Below are 24337 nucleotides of genomic sequence, written 5' to 3' on the forward strand. Positions count from 1 at the left end.
AATCTTACTCAAACATTTCGACAAGCACACTCACATCAATATAGACAGAATTGTAAAATATCGGTTAGCCAATGAAGTCACTTACAATGTGTAACACATTGTTTGGTTGTAAATTCAGGGTTTGTTGACAGTAGTGTAGCGACCAGCCGCAGAATAAAAAAAACACGTCCGATCATGTCGCTGTGCAAAAAGGTACTGAAGTCAATTCGAAGCGAAAGCGGTAAGAAAATAAGTTTAGCCAATGAAATCGTTTATGATGAGTGATGCATTGGGTTTTTTTTTAAGGTAGTGTGGCAAAATAATGCCAACGCAAGAGCGCTGTTACCATTGCAGTACAGACAGATTGGAGTGTAAACATACAAAGCCTTTGTTGCGTATTGTACCATTTCTTCTTGCCACATCAAATATTAAACGGCCACAGTACTGGTTCGCGTTTTGAAACTAACAAACATTTTTAATCTTACTCAAACATTTTGACAAGCACACTCACATCAACAGAGACAGAAGTGTAAAATATCGGTTAGCCAATGAAGTCAATTACAATGTGTAACACATTGTTTGGTTGTAAATTCAGGGCAAGTAGTGTAGCGACCAGACGCAGAATAAAAAAACACGTCCGATCTTGTCGCTGTGCGAAAAGGTACTAAGTCAATTCGAAGCGAAAGCGGTAAGAAAATAAGTATAGCCAATGAAATCGTTTATGATGAGTGATGTATTGTTTTATTTAAAAGGTAGTGTGGCAAAATAATACCAACGCAAGAGCGCTGTTACCATTGCAGTACAGACAGATTGGAGTGTAAACGTACAAACCCTTAGTTGCGTATTGTACCATTTCTTCTTGCCACATCAAATATTAAACGGCCACAGTACTGGTTCGCGTTTTGAAACTGACAAACATTTTTAATCTTATTCAAACATTTTGACAAGCACACTCACGTTGTCGAGTAGCGTAGTTTTCTGGAGTACGTACGTACGTGTCCCAGCGACACAGTGCCGTCTCTAGCTCTCTTGAAGACACCAACTGTCTGTTTTATTTTTCTTGCAACTATTTTCTTTCGTGGTAGGGTTTGAATCGAAGGGTCGTCAAGATGCATGAGGTGTTTAAGACGCAACGCTGTCGTTGGGTTCCTATATGCTTGGCTTTCACTTGCCTTGTGAAATATACCAAGTCATTGTCACAACGAGAGGTAGAGAGGGTATATATGGAAAGAATGAACTTGGTTAAATCATTTCTGAATCAGCAATCGAGATGAAACGATCGCACGATTTCAGTGAGAGAGAAGAAGAACGTAAGAGGCAGCGAAGTGACGTATCGCCTCACACACGAAAAGAAGTGTTCGCTCAAATAGAAGACATGAGCGAACCTGAACCAACACCTTCCACGTCTGCGACCAGACAGAGAGAGTCTACTCCAAACCAAAGTTCACCAGTCAACCCTGAAAAGTACTATCACATTCGAGAGACGGAAAAGCGCTCCTCTAGAAAATTTAGAACCACGGCTTACACCTACACGGTGAAGTTTAAAGATTTCAAGTCCGACGTACCGTTGGAGAAAGCAGAAGGGTTCATCACCGAGATGTGGGATTCTTTGCTCACCGCACTCAAGCAACAATGTCAACCCAAAGAAGACGATCGCTTGACACTATCCATACAACACGACAGCTTGAAATCCCCTGTTTGGATCGAGTTTAGCAGACCCGCAGAACTGACCCCTTCCAAAGTCATGGACAAGATACAACAGGTGCAACAATCCAATGACAAGTTTGACATCACCGATGGTAAAGCCACACTGAAAATGGCTCACGTCTCTCTTCCTCAAGGGACAGGACGCAAAAAGGTCTTATTGGTGGACGTCCTTCGCAACACCAAAACAAGTCTCGTCCGAATTAACAACCCTCATGACCAGATGTGTTTAGCCCGTGCCATCGTGGTGGGACGAACCTATGCCAACAAGAACGACACGGTAGAATGGAAAAGAACCTGGAAAACTATTCAACAATCCGACCGAGCCAAACAACGAAATGAAGCAGAACTCCTGTTACAACAAGCCGGACTGTCCAAAGACACACCCTGTGGCATTCCTGAGATGCAAAAATTGCAAGATGCCCTAGCTCCACGCTACACCTTGAAAGTGCACCCTCAAGAAATGCGCGGGCCTCTGTTGTTTCGAGGCCAACATTTTAAGGACGGAAAATACATTCACCTTTATCATCACGATGAACATTTCGATACCATTACCAGTATCACTGGATTCCTGGGATATGTTTATTATTGTGAGAAATGTGACTGTGGTTATAATAATCGAGAGCAACACAAACATTGTGGATGGAAATGCTCAGGATGTTTGGCCTCTCAACCCTGTCTGAGCGAAGAACCAGTGCCTTGTTCAACTTGTCTGCGCACGTTTGTCAGCCCTACCTGTTACCAACAACATTTGAAGACGCAAGGTTCACAGAAGAAATGCGCTTGTCAACTGCTGAGATTGTGCCCCGCGTGTGGACAAGGCATACGTACCAATAGTGTCAAGGCACACGTATGTTCAGGAAAGAAAAAATGTCACATTTGTCACCACATTGTGGACTTGGAACACCAATGTTACGTGCAAAAATACCAACCCCCACCAGAGAAAGAGGACGGTCACAAGAAGAAAGGCAATTTCATCTTTTTCGATTTCGAATGCATGCAAGAGACTGGCATTCACATTCCTAATTTCTGCGTGGCTCATCGAGCGTGCGAGAAGTGTATTCAAGAACCTATCTTCAGTTATTGCCCTCACTGCAGCAAAATTCCTGGAGGGCGTGAAAAAATCTTTCGAGGACCAAAGACGCTAGACGATTTTGCCAAATGGGTCTTAGACCCCATCGACAAGACATGGAGCAAAGAGGACATCGAACGTTACCGAGATTGTCATCGCCATGCCACAGTGATGGCTCACAATTTCTCCGGATACGATGGACAGTTTCTTTTGAGGTACTATACGGAACATGGCACCGAACGTCCTAAAGTCACTTTGAACGGAGCCAAAATCATTTTCATGCAAGTGGGACAAGTGCAGTTTAAAGATTCGATGAGTTACTTGGCCATGCCTTTGAGTCGAATGCCTAAAACGTTTGGAATGACAGAAATGGCTAAAGGGTACTTTCCACACTTTTTCAATACGGAAGCCAATCAACATGCCGTTCTACCCCATTTGCCTGAGGCTCACTATTACGACCCCGACAACATGCGTACCGAACAACGAGAAGATTTCTACGCTTGGTACCAGGCTCATGCCTCTGACCCCTTCGACTTTCAGGAAGAAATGTTAAAGTATTGTCGTTCCGACGTGGACATTTTGCGACGTTGCTGTGGAAAATTTCGAGAACTGTTCATGGAACACGGAGGGGTCGATCCTTTGAAAGAAGCTTGCACCATTGCCAAAGCGTGTTCCTTAGTGTACCGCCAACGATTCATGCCTCAAAAGACCGTGGCTGTCATCAGTCCTCAAACGACCAACTATGTCAAGCGTCAATACTCGGTCAAAGCCCTACGCTGGTTACATTACTTGTGCGACAAGGAAGGCAAATGGATTCAGCATGCCCGCAACGGAGGAGGCGAAAGGACCATCGGAACGTATTCGGTCGATGGCTGGGACTTAAAAAACCCCAAGATCGTGTATGAGTTTAACGGTTGCTTATTTCACGGATGTCCCGTCTGCTACCCTGACCGTGACACTAAAAATCAGTTTTTACAACGGACCATGGAAGACCTGTACCAGGACACTTGTCAGCGACGCTTGAAGTTAGAACAGCAAGGATACCAAGTGGTGGAAATGTGGGAACACGAATACGATCACCGTTTGAAAATCGATCCCGAGTTTAAACGTGTCGTGGAAAGTTACAAGCTGATGGACCCCCTGAACCCGAGGGATAGTTTGTACGGAGGAAGGACCAATGCCACCTGTTTGCTGTACCAAGCCGACGAAGAGAAAGGAGAAGAAATCAAATACTTGGATGTGTGTTCGCTGTATCCCTACGTGTGCAAATATTGTCACTTTCCTACAGGGCACCCGCAATTGCTGACGGAACACATCGACCTGGTCAACATTCGACAATACGAAGGCTTGATCAAGTGCAAAGTTTTGCCTCCCACGAACCTATACCATCCCGTCTTACCTCACCATTGTCAAGGCAAACTGATGTTTCCCTTGTGCCGTACTTGTGCCGAAACGTGCAACCAAGATCAGCCTTGTCAGCACACCCAGGAAGAACGGGCCTTGACGGGAACCTGGGTCAGCGTAGAATTGTTCAAAGCTCTGGACATGGGATACCAACTGTTAGAAGTGTACGAAATTTGCCACTTTCCCAAGACACAACAATACCACAAGGGTGACCCTGCTCAGAAAGGCATTTTCGCCGACTACGTGGATGCCTTTTTGAAACTGAAGCAAGAAGCCAGCGGCTATCCTTCCTGGTGTCACACTCCCGAAGACCAAATACAATTCAAAGAGAAATACCGGGAACAAGAAGGCATCACTTTAGACCACATCGAGAAAAACGAAGGCAGGCGATCGTTTGCCAAAGTGATGTTAAATTGCTTGTGGGGTAAAATGGCACAACGACCGTGTTTACCCAAGACGGAATATTTGACAGAACCTTCCCGCTACTTTCAGATGATTCACGACAAAACCAAATACATGAAACACGTGGACGTCGTTCGAGAGAATTTAATCTTGGTCAATTACGAAGAAGATCTGGACTTTGTACAAGACGACCCTTTTGGAAATGTCATCATTGCGGCTTACGTGACAGCTCATGCTCGCTTAAAATTGTACGAAGCTTTAGAACTGTTAGGGGATCGCGTCCTGTACTTTGACACGGACAGTTGCATCTACATCGATCGACCGGGTCAGCAACACCCTAACATCGAAGGAGACCGTTTAGGAGCCTGGACAGACGAACATCCTGACGACAAGATTCTAAGTTTCGCGAGTGGCGGTCCTAAAAATTACGGCTACGAATACCGGGACCCACAAGGAGAAGTGCACACAGAGTGTAAAGTGAAAGGATTGACTCTGAATTATCGTACCAGTCGTGTGGTCAACTTTGGCGTATTGAAAGAAGCATTGCAGTCTGGAGAGGATGCAAACTTTAAAGTGACCACCTACCAGCCGAACAAGATTGTACGTTTACCCACTCACCACATCGTCAGTCGACCCTTGGAAAAAGTCTATCAAATCGTGTACCAGAAGCGAGTGCGACTTCCCAACCACTTTACTTTGCCGTACGGTCACATCAATATTGGTCAGCATATAAAAAAGGACAACGTCCAAGACCAACAGTTCATTGTCACTACTAAGACCAATTGAGAAAAAATGAATCCCTTCAAACAGCAAGTATAGAGCGTAAGACTCAAGTCCAACGGGAAACTCGGGTGTGATTCTTTGCCTCACTATCACATCACCAATGCAGTAACACATCTTAGTTATTTATGTACTAACGCCATGACAAACTACGTGCAGCTAGTGAAACTTCCAGACCACAAAACTTTACCTTATGGACATACTGATATCACCCAGTATAAAAAGGGACGACTTCCAAGAACGACACTTCATTGCGAGGACAAGCAACGAGAAAGATGAATCACTCTACGCAGATGAAAAAAGAGAAGGAACAAACATCACTGACCTCTTTCACTACCATACCGTCACAGCAAAGTGCGTCCAAGAAGGGAAAGGATTCAGTAGACCTACAGGAGTATTTTAGCATCCAAATGACTCAGACAGCGACCTCAAGAAAATTTAGAACGACAACTTACACCTACACGGTGAAATTTAGAGACTTCGCGTCTGACATTTCAGCCGAGGAAGTAGCAGGTTTCATTACGGACCTACTTGACTCACTGTTAGAGGAACTCAAATGTCATTGCCAAGTCAAAGAGCGAGGTCGTTTGAGCCTATCTATGTATCGCGACAGTTTGAACTCACCTGTATGTCTCGGATTTAGCACACCTGCAGAAATAACTTCGTCCAAACTTTTTAGGGCTATTGAAGACGTGCAGTCGATGAGAGGAAAATTTGACATCAACGAAGGAAAAGTAACCATTCATATGGTATACATTGTACCTCCATGGGAAGAAGACGATGACTGCACTTGATCTGCTTACTGATAAGTGTACCTAGCACGATGGATATAACAGCCGATTTATGAATGAAACGGATTAAGTGATGGGAAATATCTACGCTGGGACACAAGTGCTAGCTGACCAGATTTTTAACAACGTGTGAGACGAATAGAGAGAGAGAAACATGAACTTTGTCCTATTTGATTGCATGTTACTTGTTTTGTGTTAGCTTTTTCTTATAAATGAACATTAAATGTAAACAGGTTTACTAGAGCCAAGAACTAAATAACTAGCAAATAGGTTTGTTTGATGTAGAAATGTTTATGTATTAAATGGATAGTGCTTAGACCAAAGCACAGGCCAGAGAGCCCATGTATATACTTGAATAAATGTTTTGAACCCATACAATAGACTTTTCTTTTTTGAGCCATTATTCTCTCTGTGAGGTTTGTTTTCGAACATTTCTGTCGTCTTTTCTGTGTGTTTAAATGTGTATTTGTATGTTTGTCCCTATCTACCCTTTGTCCTTACAAATACATTAAAATCCCTATAAAATGTTTTGACCCTATAAACCTCATGACGTCACCCAAAGTTAAATTCCCATTGACATCCAGGTGACATTCCCATGTTCAATTTCCATTTACGACAAAGTGCAAACCCCATATTTTAACGTTAAAGTCCCATTGACGTTAAAGTACCGGTCCTGTTCAATTTCCATGTTCAATTCCCCTTGACGCTCTACAGTTCCATCCATGTTAAAATTTCCCATGTTAAATTCCCCTTGACGCCAGAGTGAATCGACTGTTTTTGCATGGTAAGTCCACTTGACGCTAGGGTGACCCCATATACTACTAATATCTTTCTAGAAAAGATGTTACAGATCAGAAAGGTTCTATTCTCGATATATGTAATATTTTGGACAAATATAATATTTATGAAATTATGGAAAGTGTTGCAAGAGAAAAAGTATTTAAAGGAAAAATACGATAGAAACACATAAAACATGCCGCTCATAAGTATGAGAACAAGCACTTATACAAATTTGATCCACATTGACATGTCCTGCAAAAGATTTTTTAAAAAAATGCTCATTCTTCTATATAATAATTTTTTTTATGGCAAACTCCCAAACAAAAGGATAATTACGAATAATTACATCCCTTGCACACGATCTGATCAGTGTTCCAACTAAAACCATTCAAGTTTGTAAGCGCTACAGACACAGACGTCATATTCCGTGCATATATTTCCCGTCCAAGAGCTCTACGACAAAGCGAATTACTTTTGGACACATACAAAACTTTGACTTTCGTCTTGGTGTGTTCGTTCACAATATATCAGATGAGGAATCGATTCAGCATCTCTTGGTAATGAATTTCGCAACGGTGTAGTTTTAGACGAGCCCGAAATACTAAGAAATTTTATAATGTCTGCCTCAGTGTTTTCTACATCTGTAATACATTGATTCTTTTCGTAATTATTGATCGATTTCCAAATTATCATGATTTGTAAGACATGTGATCATGGAAAACATGATAGTCATATCTTCTGATACGCAATTCATGGGATAACATAAAATATTAACGACTATACAAAATTAATATTACGTGTACAATAATTAAGTATAACGTATACAATAATTAAGAATGACGTGTACAATAATTAAGTATGACGTGGACAATAATTAAGTAATAGGCTTCGCAGGAGTACGCCTTACTCGGCTAATATAGTGCTCTGATATGAGACTCGTCAAAGGGAAGCTGCGCTTCGAAGAGACTTCTCTCATGTTCATCTATGGTAATTATGTATAACTAATGCATTTGTTCCTTTCTTTTTCTCTCTTACCATGCCAATGTTTGTATCCATTTTCCAATGTTTGTATCATTTTCCAATGTTTGTATCCATTTTCCAATGTTTGTATCATTTTCTCTAAAAATAAAAAAAATAAAGATTGGTAATGAAGTACCTAAGTACCAAACTTGTTAGCTAACTCACTCGCTACTAAAATGGCTAATTACCTGCGAGACTAAATGATTATCAACACAACTCACTCGCTACTAAATTGGCTAATTACCTACGAGACTAAATGATTATCAACACAACTCACTCGCTACTAAATTGGCTAATTACCTACGAGACTACATGATTATCAACACAACTCACTCGCTACTAAATTGACTAATTACCTGCGAGACTAAATGATTATCAACACAACTCACTCGCTACTAAATTGACTAATTACCTACGAGACTAAATGATTATCAACACAACTCACTCGCTACTAAATTGGCTAATTGCCTACGAGACTAAATGATTATCAACACAACTCACTCGCTACTAAATTGGTTAATTACCTACGAGACTAAATGATTATCAACACAACTCACTCGCTACTAAATTGGCTAATTACCTACGAGACTACATGATTATCAACACAACTCACTCGCTACTAAATTGGCTAATTACCTACGAGACTACATGATTATCAACACAACTCACTCGCTACTAAATTGGCTAATTACCTACGAGACTACATGATTATCAACACAACTCACTCGCTACTAAATTGGCTAATTACCTACGAGACTAAATGATTATCAACACAACTCACTCGCTACTAAATTGGCTAATTACCTACGAGACTAAATGATTATCAACACAACTCACTCGCTACTAAATTGGCTAATTACCTACGAGACTAAATGATTATCAACACAACTCACTCGCTACTAAATTGGCTAATTACCTACGAGACTAAATGATTATCAACACAACTCACTCGCTACTAAATTGGCTAATTACCTACGAGACTAAATGATTATCAACACAACTCACTCGCTACTAAATTGGCTAATTACCTACGAGACTAAATGATTATCAACACAACTCACTCGCTACTAAACTGGCTAATTACCTACGAGACTAAATGATTATCAACACAACTCACTCGCTACTAAACTGGCTAATTACCTACGAGACTAAATGATTATCAACACAACTCACTCGCTACTAAATTGGCTAATTACCTACGAGACTAAATGATTATCAACACAACTCACTCGCTACTAAACTGGCTAATTACCTACGAGACTAAATGATTATCAACACAACTCACTCGCTACTAAATTGGCTAATTACCTACGAGACTAAATGATTATCAACACAACTCACTCGCTACTAAATTGGCTAATTACCTACGAAACTAAATGATTATCAACACAACTCACTCGCTACTAAATTGGCTAATTATCTACGATACTAAATGATTATCAACACAACTCACTCGCTACTAAATTGACTAATTACCTACGACACTAAATGATTATCAACACAACTCACTCGCTACTAAATTGGCTAATTACCTACGAGACTAAATGATTATCAACACAACTCACTCGCTACTAAATTGGCTAATTATCTACGAAACTAAATGATTATCAACACAACTCACTCGCTACTAAATTGACTAATTACCTACGAGACTAAATGATTATCAACACAACTTCTGTAGTGTTCAACTTGTATTTTTTTATATGATGTGAACAAACATAAGACTCAATACAATATTCTCTCCTCCTTTATTGGTTATCAAGAATATTTTAACACGTACGATATTTAATGTAATTTACTGGGGCGGGGGGGGGGGGCTACAGTTTGAGAAAGAAATGCTAGATGTAAGTATAGTTACAATAAGAAGATGAAAGTTATATTATAATAAGAAGATGGAAAGATCATTATTATAAGAAGAAAATAAAAGTTCTGACAGAAGAATAAAGGAAAGTTTTAATACTATCAGAGTTATGCAATTTATTTCTCTAACATAATCTAAACATGTGATTGTGTTTGAGCTCTATGCATACTTACTTGTAGCTCATGCGCAGTAGACTCGTGCGAGTAAATGCTGGCCATGAATATTAATGGCAATATAATTTTTAATAAATCAAACGGGAGCATTCTACATAAGGATTTTCTTAGATTGACTGCAATATCCAATGTCTTGACTAGTCTAGTATCCAGTGTTTTAATAGTTTTGACGTGACATTCTGGGGCACGCTGCTATTTGTCAGCTGGTGTGTCCCATTTGCCCAGGTACAAACAGACTGCCCGAAGTGGACAGATTTATAAAATCGGTCACACACATAATGATGGCAGCATTCAAACAAGACCAGCATGTGTGAAAATGAAGGGGGCTATATTCTCGCTGTGTGTTCTAGTTCTTTGGACAGTATCCATAGTCAATGGATTAAAAATATGTAAGTTTTCTTCTCTATTTAAATTTGTATATTCATAATTGTAAATGGGAAATTTGGTCTTTTTTTAAACAAAATGTCACCGTGAAAATGCAAACATAGAGAGAGAAATCGCTAGCATATACTTTCACATGCGATGCTGCTGGAGAGATGGAATATGTATAATCTTCTGCTTAGAGGTAAGACTTCAAATATATTTTCTGGGGGTTGTTCAAGGTGTCACGTATAAAATAGCTGCTGCAAGACATAAAAAAGGTTTACTAATTATTCTCCTAACCTGAAACTTTGAATGCATAACTGCTGATCGATACGACGCCTTGTGTTACAACAAATAATAATAATAATAATAATAATAATAATAATAATGATAATAACAATAATAGTAATACAATCATTTCAATTTGGAAGGGAATCATAGACTTGTATAGTTCTTAAAATCCACACCTTCATATGTAGACCAGCAAAATAAATTGCAGGTAATAAAACCTTGATACAGTCTTTGTCAAGTAGTAAAACTTTGATACAGTCTTTGTCAGTATTAACTTTCATTTGTTCATTGTTCTTTAACAAAATATATATGTAGAAGTCTAATGCATGATAAGTAGAAAGCATAATTAAACGTCTTCTAGGTAATTCGAGCTATCATTAATTAATGTGAGTATAAGTGACCTTTTTGTTCCATTTTAAGAATGTTGAAAGCGTACTAATTAACCGAACTCAGGCTGTTGTCAGCGGGAAAAGGGGCACTGTGGAACCATGGCGTTTGTCAAAAGGCATGGAACTGTGTGTGTATGTATGTATGTATGTATGTATGTATGTATGTATGTATGTATATATATATATATATATATATATATATATATATATATATATATATATATATATATATATATATATATATATATATATATATATATATATATATATGTGTGTGTGTGTGTGTGTGTGTGTGTGTGTGTGATTTGGAATTTTAATGTAGCTTTAAAAAAAGTTCAGTCATATCGCTACGATATCTGCAGTCCCTCTTAATGCTGAGCGCCTAGCGAGGCAGATGTAAGTACCATTTTTATAAGTCTTTGGTATGACTCAGCCGGTGATCGAACCGACCACCTCCCGCATCTGAGGCGTACGCTCTAACCAATATTCCAGCGGAGCGGTGCGGACATGGAACTGAAATGCGGCGCAATATAAATGGCATGGAGGAGCGCCATGGCAAAAATAGTAACTTAAATTCATCCAAATCTAATTGTATGTTTTATATTATTATTATTTTGTTCTCTTTTTTTTATATTGAACGTTAAATATGCCCGGAGTCCAATATTACCCTTATTGAAGGAAATTTAGTTCAACATCAGACTCTGTTACACATTATTGCTTCCCGAACAAAACCTATTATGGAATGTGTCCAGTAATCTGATATGTCGAACTGTTAAAGACGTGACTTTGAATAAAGCGCGCATGCGTGTGTATTTGTTCATTTGTCTCAATTACGACGACTGGTTATGCTCGTGATGTTTTCTATTTCACGTATTCAGGTTTTGTTTTGGAATATCGAGTATAACCTGACCGTGTTTTGATCTGTTTGCTGCGCATTAATCTGATCTGTACGATTATAACTGAATGGGTTCTAATTGCAAGGGCGCATTTTTGTGTCGTCTGGAAAGCACTGGCTGTTGTATTAAAAATAACTTATTACACTAAGACCAAGCCGAGTGTATATAAGTGTGTGTGTATCTGGGTGTGCATTTGATTAGATTTGTATTAAATTAAATTCGGAACCAATAAGAATCACGTTTTGCTTATCTCCCTTTTTATTATTTTATAATAGTAGGCATTGATGTAAAACAATTCTCCTAATTTTAGAAACATTAAATATCATTAAATATCATTCACGTTTGATTTCTGACGTATTTCACGCATTTGTGTTAAGTTACTGAGAAAATATTTTTTAAATTTTTTTTACTAGAAACTATTTATCAAGTAGGATACATTATGCAGATGTCAGGTCAAAATTAGTAAAATGGAAGCGGAGATTCTATTCAACTAGCTAAATTTAACGAATATTACAAGTCAGAAGTCTATCCTTGAACTTGTCAGGATTCTTTAGCCGTAGAATATGGTGTTGGTGACAGAATTTATTTATGTTATTATTCAGTAATCACGTATATACATTACTTCTTTATGTGCAACTGATTGTCCTTTGACGGACCAGTTCTCAGGTCACCAAACAGATTAGTTCTCAGGGCCTTTAAAAGACTAGTTCTCGTGGAATTTAACAAACTAGATCTCAGGGCCTTTAACGGACTAATTCTCAAGGAACTTAACAGACTAATTTTCATGGCTAAGCAAACTATTGTATTTTTCAAAAAATGCTCTTTGTAAAATTGAAGGAAAATCTGATCTTACTACTACTATTAACGACGATGATATAATAAATGATGATGGCGACGATTATGATGATAGCAATGCAAACTTCAAATTGCAAATGCCAGAAAATTATTAAGTTCCATGTTAGATTACAGTTACCAGACAAGACACTTGTTTAATCCCAATTCGACACATGCTTCCGGTCACAAAATGTGTTATTATTTTAACACTGGAGACAAGAAAACGAGAGCAGTCTGAAATAAATTGCTGCAAGAGTAGTCAGAAATGAAAACGCCTGACAGAGACTAAACTAGTGAAGCATCGCGCAATAATAGCATTCAAAGAAATAAACCAAGCTACCGTCCTCTTTTAGGTCATATATTTACGCATCTGTGGCTACGAAATAGTAGTTGAAAGGAATTTTTTTGGAGAAAAAAAAAACCGACAGTCGTGTGGGGCAGAAGAATTTAGACTTTCCCTTGGGCAAGAGAATCTGATGTCACCTGTCGTCAACATTACAACCGTCATCATTAATAATGCTAGTGGCTATGACCATGAGTCACGCACGAGATTTATACATATATCAGTCTCTTCAGTCACATCTTTGTGTGCGTTTCACTGGTGTACATATTTATTGCGTGTAATCAATATTCCTTTGATACTGTCTTGTATAATTCACAATCATAGCTACTAAGTGTATCTCAGACACTTGTTGTGTGCATTGACATATTTGAGGCACTTATTATACAATAAGTAATGACCAAAACTGGATGAAACAGCAAGAGAATGAATATATATATATATATATATATATATATATATATAGAGAGAGAGAGAGAGAGAGAGAGAGAGAGACAGAGAGACAGAGATAGAGAGACATATATATATATATATATATATATATATATATATATATATATATATATATATATATATATATATATATATATATATATATATATATCAGTTTTCTTGTACAAACACTTCTCTATGTGTACTTTGTTAGTACAAAATGCATCATAATTAATATTCCGTGATGAGATCCAAAGTGGCTGGTAATAGTTACGATGTGAACTTTTTGGAAAATATAGTTTATTTCACTTGATATGTTTCTGTTTCTGCAAGAGATGCAAGACGTTTATACATCCCAGTCTCTAATCTGCACAGGACCGTAGTTCACTTTTCAGAAAGTGTGATGCGCGTTGCGCAAATGCAAACCCTTTCGTTATGTGATAATTTTGAAGAAAGAACGTCGGTTATCAAAAGCTTCATGCGGTTCAAAATAGTTGTTATCCTGGTTATCTTTTTTTTTCAAATCTTACCTTGAAGTCAATATGTAATACCGCTTTGTTTATCCTGTTTTAAGACCGCTTGGTAATGCTTTAAGACCGTTTGTTCTGTGTTCGTGCCGGTGATTGATAGCTGGATGCATAAATACTCCACAATGTACATTAACAAAGCGGATATCACGTTTGGTAATCTTCACACGCATATTATCCGGTTTTGCCATTAAACAGTGTGAAGAATTTCCGGATGTAAAGTGGAGGTTCACAATTTGGTACCAGGAATGTTATATAGTGTTTCATTTTCCACTTTTTTCAAACAAAACATGGGTGAATGTGCGTCCCCGTAATATTTGTTGCCAATTAGAATCGCACTCAAACCATGGCCTAATTCGTTATATACCTCAAGATTTTTGCTTTCTTCAGCGGTTTAAGCCGTGACACTTTTGATCCGACCGTTCACGAAAAAGCTTAAGTTTGGATGACATAATGGGGATTTCAGAATGTCAAACAATACACTTTATGACCCCAACAGTCATTCATCACGATGTGCACATTTCTTTTCACGATTTGTATTACAAGAAAATTACTAAAGGAAAATGGATAGGCTTGCAAATTAAAGATAAATACACACACTATGCAGTTATCAAGCCATGTGGAAGGAAGGCATACATGATTACTCGATATAACAATTGATTTCACAAAGAAAATGATATTGGTATATAGAACGAAAAACTCGTCGTGTTCAACGGTAAATCATGTTTTATCAAGTTAATATTTCAATAGCAAGTTTTCCATCGTAACGAACATAGCATAATTAACAATTTTTACTTTCGCACCTAATTAATGTTTCCAATCAAAATAGAAATATGCCGGAAACTATATTAATATCATAGTGATATATGTAATTTAGACATTATCGCTTTAAGTGAATCTTCAAGTGAGCACATAAACATGTTCTAAAGCTTTGAGGTATGTGCTTAGAACGATTACATTAAAAGTAAAATAACGGACCCGTGAGACAAATAATCTAATAACATGTAACAAAGGCGCTCATTCACCAAAGAAATCTATTTAACTATAAATAGATTACTAACACATGCTCTAGTCCCTCGGCATTTTTCCTTCTAAGTTTTCTGGTCCAATCACGACGAAAAACGTGCCACAATGAACACCGCAAAGTTCATTAGCATATATTCAGGTGTGCTTTTTATTTTGCTGTGAAATATTAGTTAGTCATGAAAACAAAAAGCAATTAACTTTGCGATGTGCACTAAGATGGGAAACTAGCTTTTGAAAATACATAACTTGACCAGGCTATGTGCACTGAGATGGGGAAACTAGCTTTTAAAAATAAATGACTTAACCAGGCGATGTGTACTGAGATGGGAAACTAGCTTTTGAAAAAAAAAATAACTTAACCAAGCGATATGCACTGAGATGGGAAAATATCATTTGAAAACAAATAACTTAACCAGGCCATGTGCACTGAGATGGGAAACTGGCTTTTGAAAATAAATGACCTGGCCAGGTGATGTGCACTGAGATAGGAAACAACCATTTGAAAATATATATAACTAAGCCAGGCGAAGTGCACTGAGATGGGAAACTAGCTTTCGAAAATTTATAACTTTGTAAAGCACAAGTGATAGAGTCGGTTCTTGTTGTTGTTGATTTTATGTGGTTTAAGGCCATTTTTCAGCACAGGATAAGCTATACATGGAGGCTAGTATAACTGGTGGAGAAAGAAACCTGAAAACCTCGTGAAGAACCACCAACTCATGAGAAGAGTTAGTTCCAGACTAATTTCTGTTTTATTCATAGAAAGACAGTGTGTTGTTTTTTTTCTGATAATAGTCACATGCACTGTCTAAAAAGATGTAGTTTTGAACGCTGCTTTAATCTTGAAACCTTGAAGATGTTTGACAAACTTGCATTTGTTTGTTTTAAATTTTTTTTAAATATGTAGAAATTATTTCGAGAGATACTGCTAATTTAAATACTTTCTAGGAAATGGGGCATATTTCAACATACTTCTATCGGGTTTCACATACATAACCGTGTATTTATTGTTTTCTGGCTATATACAACGCAGCAAAGCAGATACAACGACGTTGCCACTGTGTATGAAGCAATGTAATAACATCATCATCATCATCATCATCAGTCACGTAGTCTGGTAGACCGTTGGGGCTACGCACAGTACAAGACCGAACAACCAGCTTCCTCCGTTACTCTCGATGTTCCGTCTTTCTCAGTGAGTCGCTCAATGTCAAGCCTGTCCACTCTCGAATGTTATCTTCCCACCTCTTTCTTTGCCTGCCTCTCTTTCTTCCTCCTTGTACAGTGCCTTGTAGGATTGTCTTGTCAAGTCCTGATGATCATGAGGCATGCCCATACCACTGCAGTTTACGTTTTTCACTATGATCAGGAGGTCGTCGTGAGGCCCAGTGGCTTGTCTTATCCTTTGCCGTATTTCTTCATTGGTGACATGGTCTTTGGATGTGACGTCGAGGATCTTTCGGAAACATCTCATCTCTGTGGCCTGTATCCTTTTTTCTAAGCCAGCTGTTATGGTCCATAACTCGCAGGCGTAGAGAAACATGGAGATCACCAGTGAGTCCATCAGTCTGACCTTTGAACTGAGTGCAATGTTCTTGTGATTCCAGATGGGCTTCAGTTTTGTCAGCGCTGTTGTTGTCTGCGCAATCCTGGAGAGTACATCGAGTTTCGATCCTTCATCTGTTACAGTTGCTCCCAAATACTTGAAGCTGTGGACTGTTCCTAGCTTTTTACCTTAGATCCTGATGTTAGTGCTGATGCCCTTGGTGTTGTTGGTCATCATTTTGGTATTCTCTGCGCTGATTTACATGCCGTAGGCTGCAGAGGTTTTGCCGAGGCTCTCTACTAAGCTAGCTAATTCATGCTCATTTCCTGCTAGTCCATCAATGTAGTCGGCAAAAGGTAAGTTGGTGACTGTTCTGCCTCTGATGCTGACCATCTCTTCATGCTTTTCAAGCGCGTTTGCCATAATTCTCTCCAGAAAGATGTTGAATAGTGTGGGAGAGAGCAGACAGCCTTGTCTGACTCCGACAGTCGTTCTGAACCAGTTCCATATGCTGCGGTTGAAGTATACTGCCCAGGTGGCCTTGTCATAGAGGTGCTCTATTACTGTGATGAGGTTGGCATTGAACTGGTACAGTCTCATGGTCTCCCACAAGGCTGCATGCCATACCATGTCAAAGCCTTCATGAAATCCACGAATACGTGGTACAGATCTTTCTGGTGTTGGAGGTACTTCTCACACACTATCCTGAGGTTAAAGATCTGCTCTGTTGTGCTGCGCCCTGCTCTAAACTCTTCCTGCTCCTCTGCAATGATCTCTTCAGCCTGTGGCTTTAGTCTATTCAGCAGTATCCTTAATATGACTTTGCTTGGATGGCTTATAAGACTGATTGTACGGTGGTTTTGACACTGTTTCAAGTCGCCTTTCTTGGGGAGGGTGATGATCAGTGATTGGGTCCACGGCGATGGCCATACTTCTGTTTGCCAGATCGTGTTGTAGATGTTTGTGAAGGCGTTAATCATTGCTATTTCTCCAGCTAGGATCAGTTCTGCTGAGATGATGTCCACTCCTGCTGACTTCCTCTTTTTCAGCGATCTCACTGCGGCTTCTACTTCTTCACGTAGGATACGGTGGTAGTGGTTGTTAGTAGCTGGAGGGACGTTCAGTACCTCTGCGCGTATTATGGCTCGGTGGTTGTAAAGTTTTGCGCAGTCTCTCTCTATCTTTCCAGATGTAACATGGCTTCCTATACAGTTTTGGCTGGATCATTAGGTGCAGCTCAACTTGTAAACGTGCGTCTGAGGTATGAAGATAAAGCTGATATTAGTGCTTGAATAGGAAGAATTTTCATTTACAAAACCATTTGATAAAAGAATTCATATAAAAATAAAGCTTGTTTGAAATTACGACTTCGACTCATATTGCTAGAGACATACCTTTTTTGGCATTCCATATTAAGTTTTAGAAAAATAATTATTGTTTAAAATATTCCAATACCAGTTCTGGCAGATTTTAGTAATATAAAAGAAAATATGTGAATGTGTGAGACACCATCGTGACTATTAAAACTGACAATATGGATTACACGATGGGACACTATGGAAGTTTAGCATGACAGATGAAATGATCGGTCCTATGGATATTTTAAGATCGTGTTTCCTTTGCGCGAGTCTATCAAAATTTAGCTTTACGGATGAAAGTATGGTACCCTACGGAAAATTAACATAGATAGACAAGCACAGGGAGAGAAGAATTAATGCACACCAAATGGTCGACAAACACTTAATTGTGCATACAAATACCCATTCTTACAACCTATCACACATTCTTGCAATCTAGTATCTACTTGTAAAAAGTAATAAGTCTAGGTAGAAAAGGGCGTATGCTCTGTTATAACGATTAAACTTAAACCTTCGATCCAATATATAATGAAGGAAATGGTATGCTATTATTCTATGTTCATTTTTTTTTTGTTGGTTCTAACGGCACTTCAAACACATTATTGGCTCTCCCATGCCGAGAAAAATCGCATCTAAGTGCATTTCTAACGCAAAGAGGCAGTCAAGTCAGACTGGCCAGGACGGGTACCCTTGGATCGCGAGTTTGACGGTGTACTTTCTGAGTGCATTTCTAGAACTAGGAAAATACAGATAACGAAAATATGGGAGTCTGTGAATATTGAACTTCGATTGATTCACATAGGGATAAACGAACAAATGCAGACATAATGACAGACTAACACTTGTCCTTACGGACTAATACATCTTTTACAAACCAACACCTGTTCAATAATCCAATACCCACGTTTTACAGCATGTGTATGAAAAAGGTGGTATATTACGATAAAATGGTTGCCATTCATGCCAATTATCACACGTATATATAAAGTAATGATGTGATATATTTTTCTATGCTCAGAATATTGTCTTGGAACTTGGAAATTACAGTAGTGAATGTGTGCGTGATTTGGATTTTTAACGTAGTTTTAAACAAAAATCAGTCATATCGCTACGATGTTTGCGGTGTGCTAGTTTATAATAACGTCTACCACTGGGGGATCATGCCGCAGACGTGTAGCATCATGTCCCACCCAGTCACATAATCCTGACACCAGGTCGATCAGGTCCTGACACTAACCTCTTAATGCTGAGCGCTAAGCGAGGCAGCTGCTAGTACCATTTTTACAAGTCTCTGGTATGACTCGGCTGGGGTTCGAACCCACAACCTCTCGTATCCGAGGCCGACGCTCTAACCACTTAGCCACCGGAGCGGTCCGAAAGTACCGTAGAAATGATTATTCTAGTTATAGAGCGATAAGTAAGTTGAACCGATGACCTCATTCGAGTTCACTAGCTTTGTTCTGTTTCTTTAATGAGCTACCGAGAAACGACAGCGGCACTGATACAGTTTGTCACACTAAATAATTTATTCAGTGACTTCGTTTGTGTATGTATATATAGTTAATAACATTTTAATTACTAATATTCTTTATAAATGGGTTTGTGCAAGATGAGTCATGTCAATAGTGCATAGATCCATTCATAACGTTCTAAGGTTGAGATATGCTATAATTTAAGTAAACACCACATGATGTGAATCGAGGTTGTGTTTTTTTTTTTTTTTTTTTTTTAAAGGTATGTGTTTTTGGATTTTTAATGTTGCTGCAACAATTTTAGTCATATCGCTATGATGTCTGCAGTGTGGCAGTTTATTGTGATGTCTAGCACTGGGGCATCATGCCGAAGACACTTAGTATTATGTCTCAACCAGTCATATTATCCTGACCATATTAACACTAACCTCTTAAGGCTGAGTGCCAAGTGAGGCAGCTGCTACTACTATTTTTATAAGACTATGGTTTGACCTGGCCGGGGTTAAAACACGTGCATACCCGCATCCGAGGCAGACTGACTAACACTTATACCACCAGACCGGTCTTTCTAAATTGACCAAGAAGATCAAATATCTGATTAGCTAGTGTAAATTGACCAGCAAGATCAAATATCTGATTAGCTAGTGTAAACCATGTTGCATATATATATATATATATATATATATATATATATATATATATATATATATATATATATATATATATATATATATATATATATATATATAGAGCAGCTATTGATGCGCGAACGTGATGGAAAATAGTCCTGGGTCTGGTGCGCGGACGTGATAGATAACATCCTCAAATATATCCTCTGCGGGAGTGATAATTTCAAAACAGGAAACAACAAATTACATAAAAAAACCTGTAATGTTCCCCAATCACACAAGTTATTCACTAACTCACTTGCTAAAACGCAATGAAGACTGAGGAAAGGGGCGCTCCCTACCTTCAAGTAAAATTCCCAAGAATGTTGTTGTTGTTGTCGTATGGTTTAACGCCATTTTCCAGCACACGATAGGCTATATATGGTGGCCAGTATTAATGGTGGAGGAAGAACCCGGGAAAACCCCGGAAAGAACCATCGACCCACGAGAAGCTACTGGCAAGCTTTCTCACATACCAACATTAGCTGAATCCGAGACTCGAACCCACGCAGACAGAGGTGAGATGGCAGTGATTCGTAATGGAGAGCGCTTTAGACCACTCGGCCACTCGGGGCCCCAAGTATGAATTGAATGTAACTCCAATGTAGTCAAATACGATACACGAGTTATTTCCCTTGGAACAGAGTATTTATATCTTCTTTTAAGTGACAAAATAATTTGAAATTGGAACTTGTGCCCCAAGTGATTTCTTTGATTTCTGTGAATTTAAATTTGTTAAGTAAATGTGCGTTTATTTTCCGTTTATACTAAATGTTGCATTTGTTATTGATGTGTTATTTGTGTGATGTTTACTTACCTCACATAAGAGTCACATAGACAGACCGATTATAAATATTCATGGTCATTGCGTGACAAGTTGTTTCTTTCATCAAATTGTTATAAAAGATCAGATAAAGAAAGCCGACAAGTACTTATTTACACGTGTTCCATAAATTACACTGGACGGATTGTCTTCTTTAACGATATCGTCTAGGCTATTCTTGTATGGTTGAACAAATATAGTTGAAATCGCTCGTTATGATCATTTATAACGAGATCTCTAAACTGCCGCAGTACGGTTGTTATATGTATTACGGCAGTTGTGTGTGTGTGTGTGTGTGTGTGATTAGGATTTTTAACGTAGCTTTAACAATTTTTCAGTCATATCGCTACTATGTCTGCAGTGTGGCAATTTATAGTGATGTCTAGCACTGGAGCATCATGCCGCAGACATGTAGCATGATGTCAAACCCAGTCACATGATCCTGACACCAGGCCGACCAGTCCTAACACTAACCTCTTAATGCTGAGCGCCTAGCGCGGCAGCTGTTAGTACCATTTTTTTTTTTTTATATCTTTGGTATGACTCGGCCGGGATTGCAACCCACGACCTCCCGCTTCCGAGGCGGACGCTCTAACCACTAGGCCACCGGAGCGGTCAATATTACGGCAGTAGTACAGTGGGGCTGTTTAGGGTCTATGGAAATCCCAGTCAAAAAGGTCGTGGGGCTGTTTAGGGGCCATGGGAGATTGAACATGGGGCAAAACCTTGGGGTTGTATAGGGTCCATCGAAGTCCCAGTCAAAAAGGTGTCCCGGCACTATGGGGTCTATGGGAATTTAGCGTGGGTGGGCATGTATAGGGACAATGGGAATTTAACACGGGAATGGCACCTGGGGAACTGAATATGGGTGACGTCATGGTGTTTATAGGGTCAAAATTATTTATATCGTGAAGTGCATTTATAGGGACAAAGGTTGATAGGGACAAACATAGACATACAGAAACGAACAAAGACACGTTCAAACAAATAAGATTAAAAACAGACACAGAAAAGAGGACAGAAATGTTCTAAAGAAAGACTCACAGAAAAATAGAGTCTATAAAAAAGAAAAGTCTTTTGTATGGGTGCAAAACATTTATTCAAGTATATGCATGGGCTCTCTGGCCTGTGCGTTGGTTTAAGTACTATCCATTTAATACATTAACATTTCGACATTAAACAAACCTATTTACTAGTTATTTTGTTTATGGTTCTAGTAAACTACTTTTAAAATTAAAGCTCACGCCTTTCTAAAAATCACTTCATATACAACTTATTTACATTAAATGTTCACTTATAAGAAAAAGTTAAACAAAACAAGTAACAATCAAATAGGACAAATTTCATGTTTCTTTCTATATCCATCACACACGTTTTTTATAATCTGGTCAGCTACAACTTCTATTCCAGCACAGATGTTTCACGTACTCCCCTTTCATTCGTAAATCTGTTGTTATGTCCATCTTGCTAGGTACACTTATCGGTAAGCAGATCAAGTTCAGTCATCGTCTTCTTCCCATGCAGGTACAACGTATGCCATATAAATGGTCACTTTCCATTGGTGATGTCAACTTTTTCTCTCACCGTCTGCACCAGTGGCGTCGCTAGGGGGGTGCGTGGGGTGCGGACCGCACCGGGTGACACCATTTCAGATGGGTGACACCAAAATGAAAAATTGCAAATTTTACAGAGCACACACTGCTCGGTCTAGTCGGATTTCATAAGCGGATAACCGATCATAGTTAAATACATGGCTAGCAGGCACAGCAGTGGTGTCGCTAGCGGGATTCGGGGGGTGCGGACTGCACCGGCTGACACCATCAGAGGGGGTGACACCAAAATGACATTACTAAGGATTCTGTATCGTCTGTTACGGAAGGAGGACCATGGGGGTGACACCATGAGCTACCACACTGGGTGACACCAATCCGAGTGACGCCACTGGTCTGCACGTCTTCAATAGCCCTCAAACGTTGTGAAGAAGTTAATTCGGCTGGTGTGCTAAACCCGAGACATACAGGCGAGTTCAAACTCAGTAAAATCCTTTACCTCAAACAATAAATATCAGTAACACGAACATTAAATTCACAGTCAGTACGAAACCTAGGTGTTACTCTGGACAGTCCTCTCACGTTGCACCAACATGTCATGAGCATATGCAAGGATGCATATCTTGAGCTGAGACGCATCAGCTCCATTCGCAAATATCTTTCAGGTGATGCCACTAAAAAACTTGTATGTTCATTAGTACTTTCAAGACTGGACTATTGTAACTCAATTCTGTCTGGTTCATCTCAATATCTACTTCAGAAACTTCAAAAAGTTCAAAACACAGCTGCTAGGATCATACTTAGAGTACCACGAACAGAGCACACCTTCCCGCTGCTCTGTACCCTACACTGGCTATTCATTCGATCCAGAATCAAACACAAAATTTGTTCTCTGTGCTACGTTTCACTGACGGACTCCAGTCCAACATACCAATCCGACCTCACCCATGTGTACACACCAGCAAGATACTTACGCTTCTCTTCTGACAATCGTATACTCATTATTCCCACTACGAAAACGAAGTCATATTGACAACGTTCTTTTGCATACCAAGGCCCAGCAACGTGGAATGAATTGCCCACTGAACTTAGACACAAAGACAGAGTGATCCCATTCAAGAGTGCTCCTAAAACTCACTTATTTCGATTGCAAGAACAAACTTAAAGACCTAATAATGTTCCCTACCTTAAATATTTACAGCATGTTTTTGTGTTTTCTAATTTCATGTTATTTGTTTTCTGTAATACTATCATTATATATGTTTCTTTTTTATGTTATAGGTGTTGTCTAATGTTGTAAAGCGCTTAGCGCTTCCAAAGATTAGGCGTTATACAAAGTCCTCATTGTTATTATTATTATATTTTCCTTATGAAAGTTTCAAAGAAACACTCCTTCCACTTAGATAATCACATCCACAGAAAAAATACACCGTTAAAAAAATTACAAGAGTGAACTGAAGACGCATGTGGTTATAAAGTGCCCCTAGAATAGTACATCCAAACAAGCCATGATGTATTTCGTATTAAGTCTAACATAATTTCCATGAGTTGCCCATGGTGTGATTGTTTGTGTGTTAGTTTTATTGCTTGTGAAGTAACTAGTGGTACAGAAAAACGCGTCTGATCTTCTTGCCGTGCAAATAACAACTAAAACCAATTTGAAGCTAACGCGGTGGAAATTTTGGTTAACCAGTAAGTCACTTACAACGAATAACATTGTTTGGTTCTAAATTCAGGGCAAGTAGTATAGCGGCCAGCCGCAGAAAAAACACGGCTGATCTTGTCAGTGTGCGAAGAGCTACTGAAGTCAATTCGAAGCAAACGCGGTAAGAAAATAAGTCTAGTCAATTAAATCG

The 24337-nt window shown here is 38.9% G+C and overlaps 1 protein-coding gene across 1 annotated transcript in view; it reads left to right on the forward strand.

Moving 5' to 3' along the window:
• The first annotated feature begins 10071 nt into the window (after positions 1–10071).
• LOC149782885 (uncharacterized) overlaps positions 10072–24337 on the forward strand; it is a 36821-nt gene continuing 22555 nt past the window's right edge. The window contains exon 1 of the mRNA XM_089934431.1: positions 10072–10355. Coding sequence (XP_089790557.1) covers positions 10283–10355 — 73 coding nt within the window. The 5' untranslated portion in view covers positions 10072–10282. The remainder of the gene's footprint in view (positions 10356–24337) is intronic.

Source organism: Sinohyriopsis cumingii, chromosome 15 (genome assembly GCF_028554795.1).
Source record: "Sinohyriopsis cumingii isolate HCF-2022 chromosome 15, ASM2855479v2, whole genome shotgun sequence".
Classification (NCBI taxonomy): Eukaryota; Metazoa; Mollusca; class Bivalvia; order Unionida; family Unionidae; genus Sinohyriopsis; species Sinohyriopsis cumingii.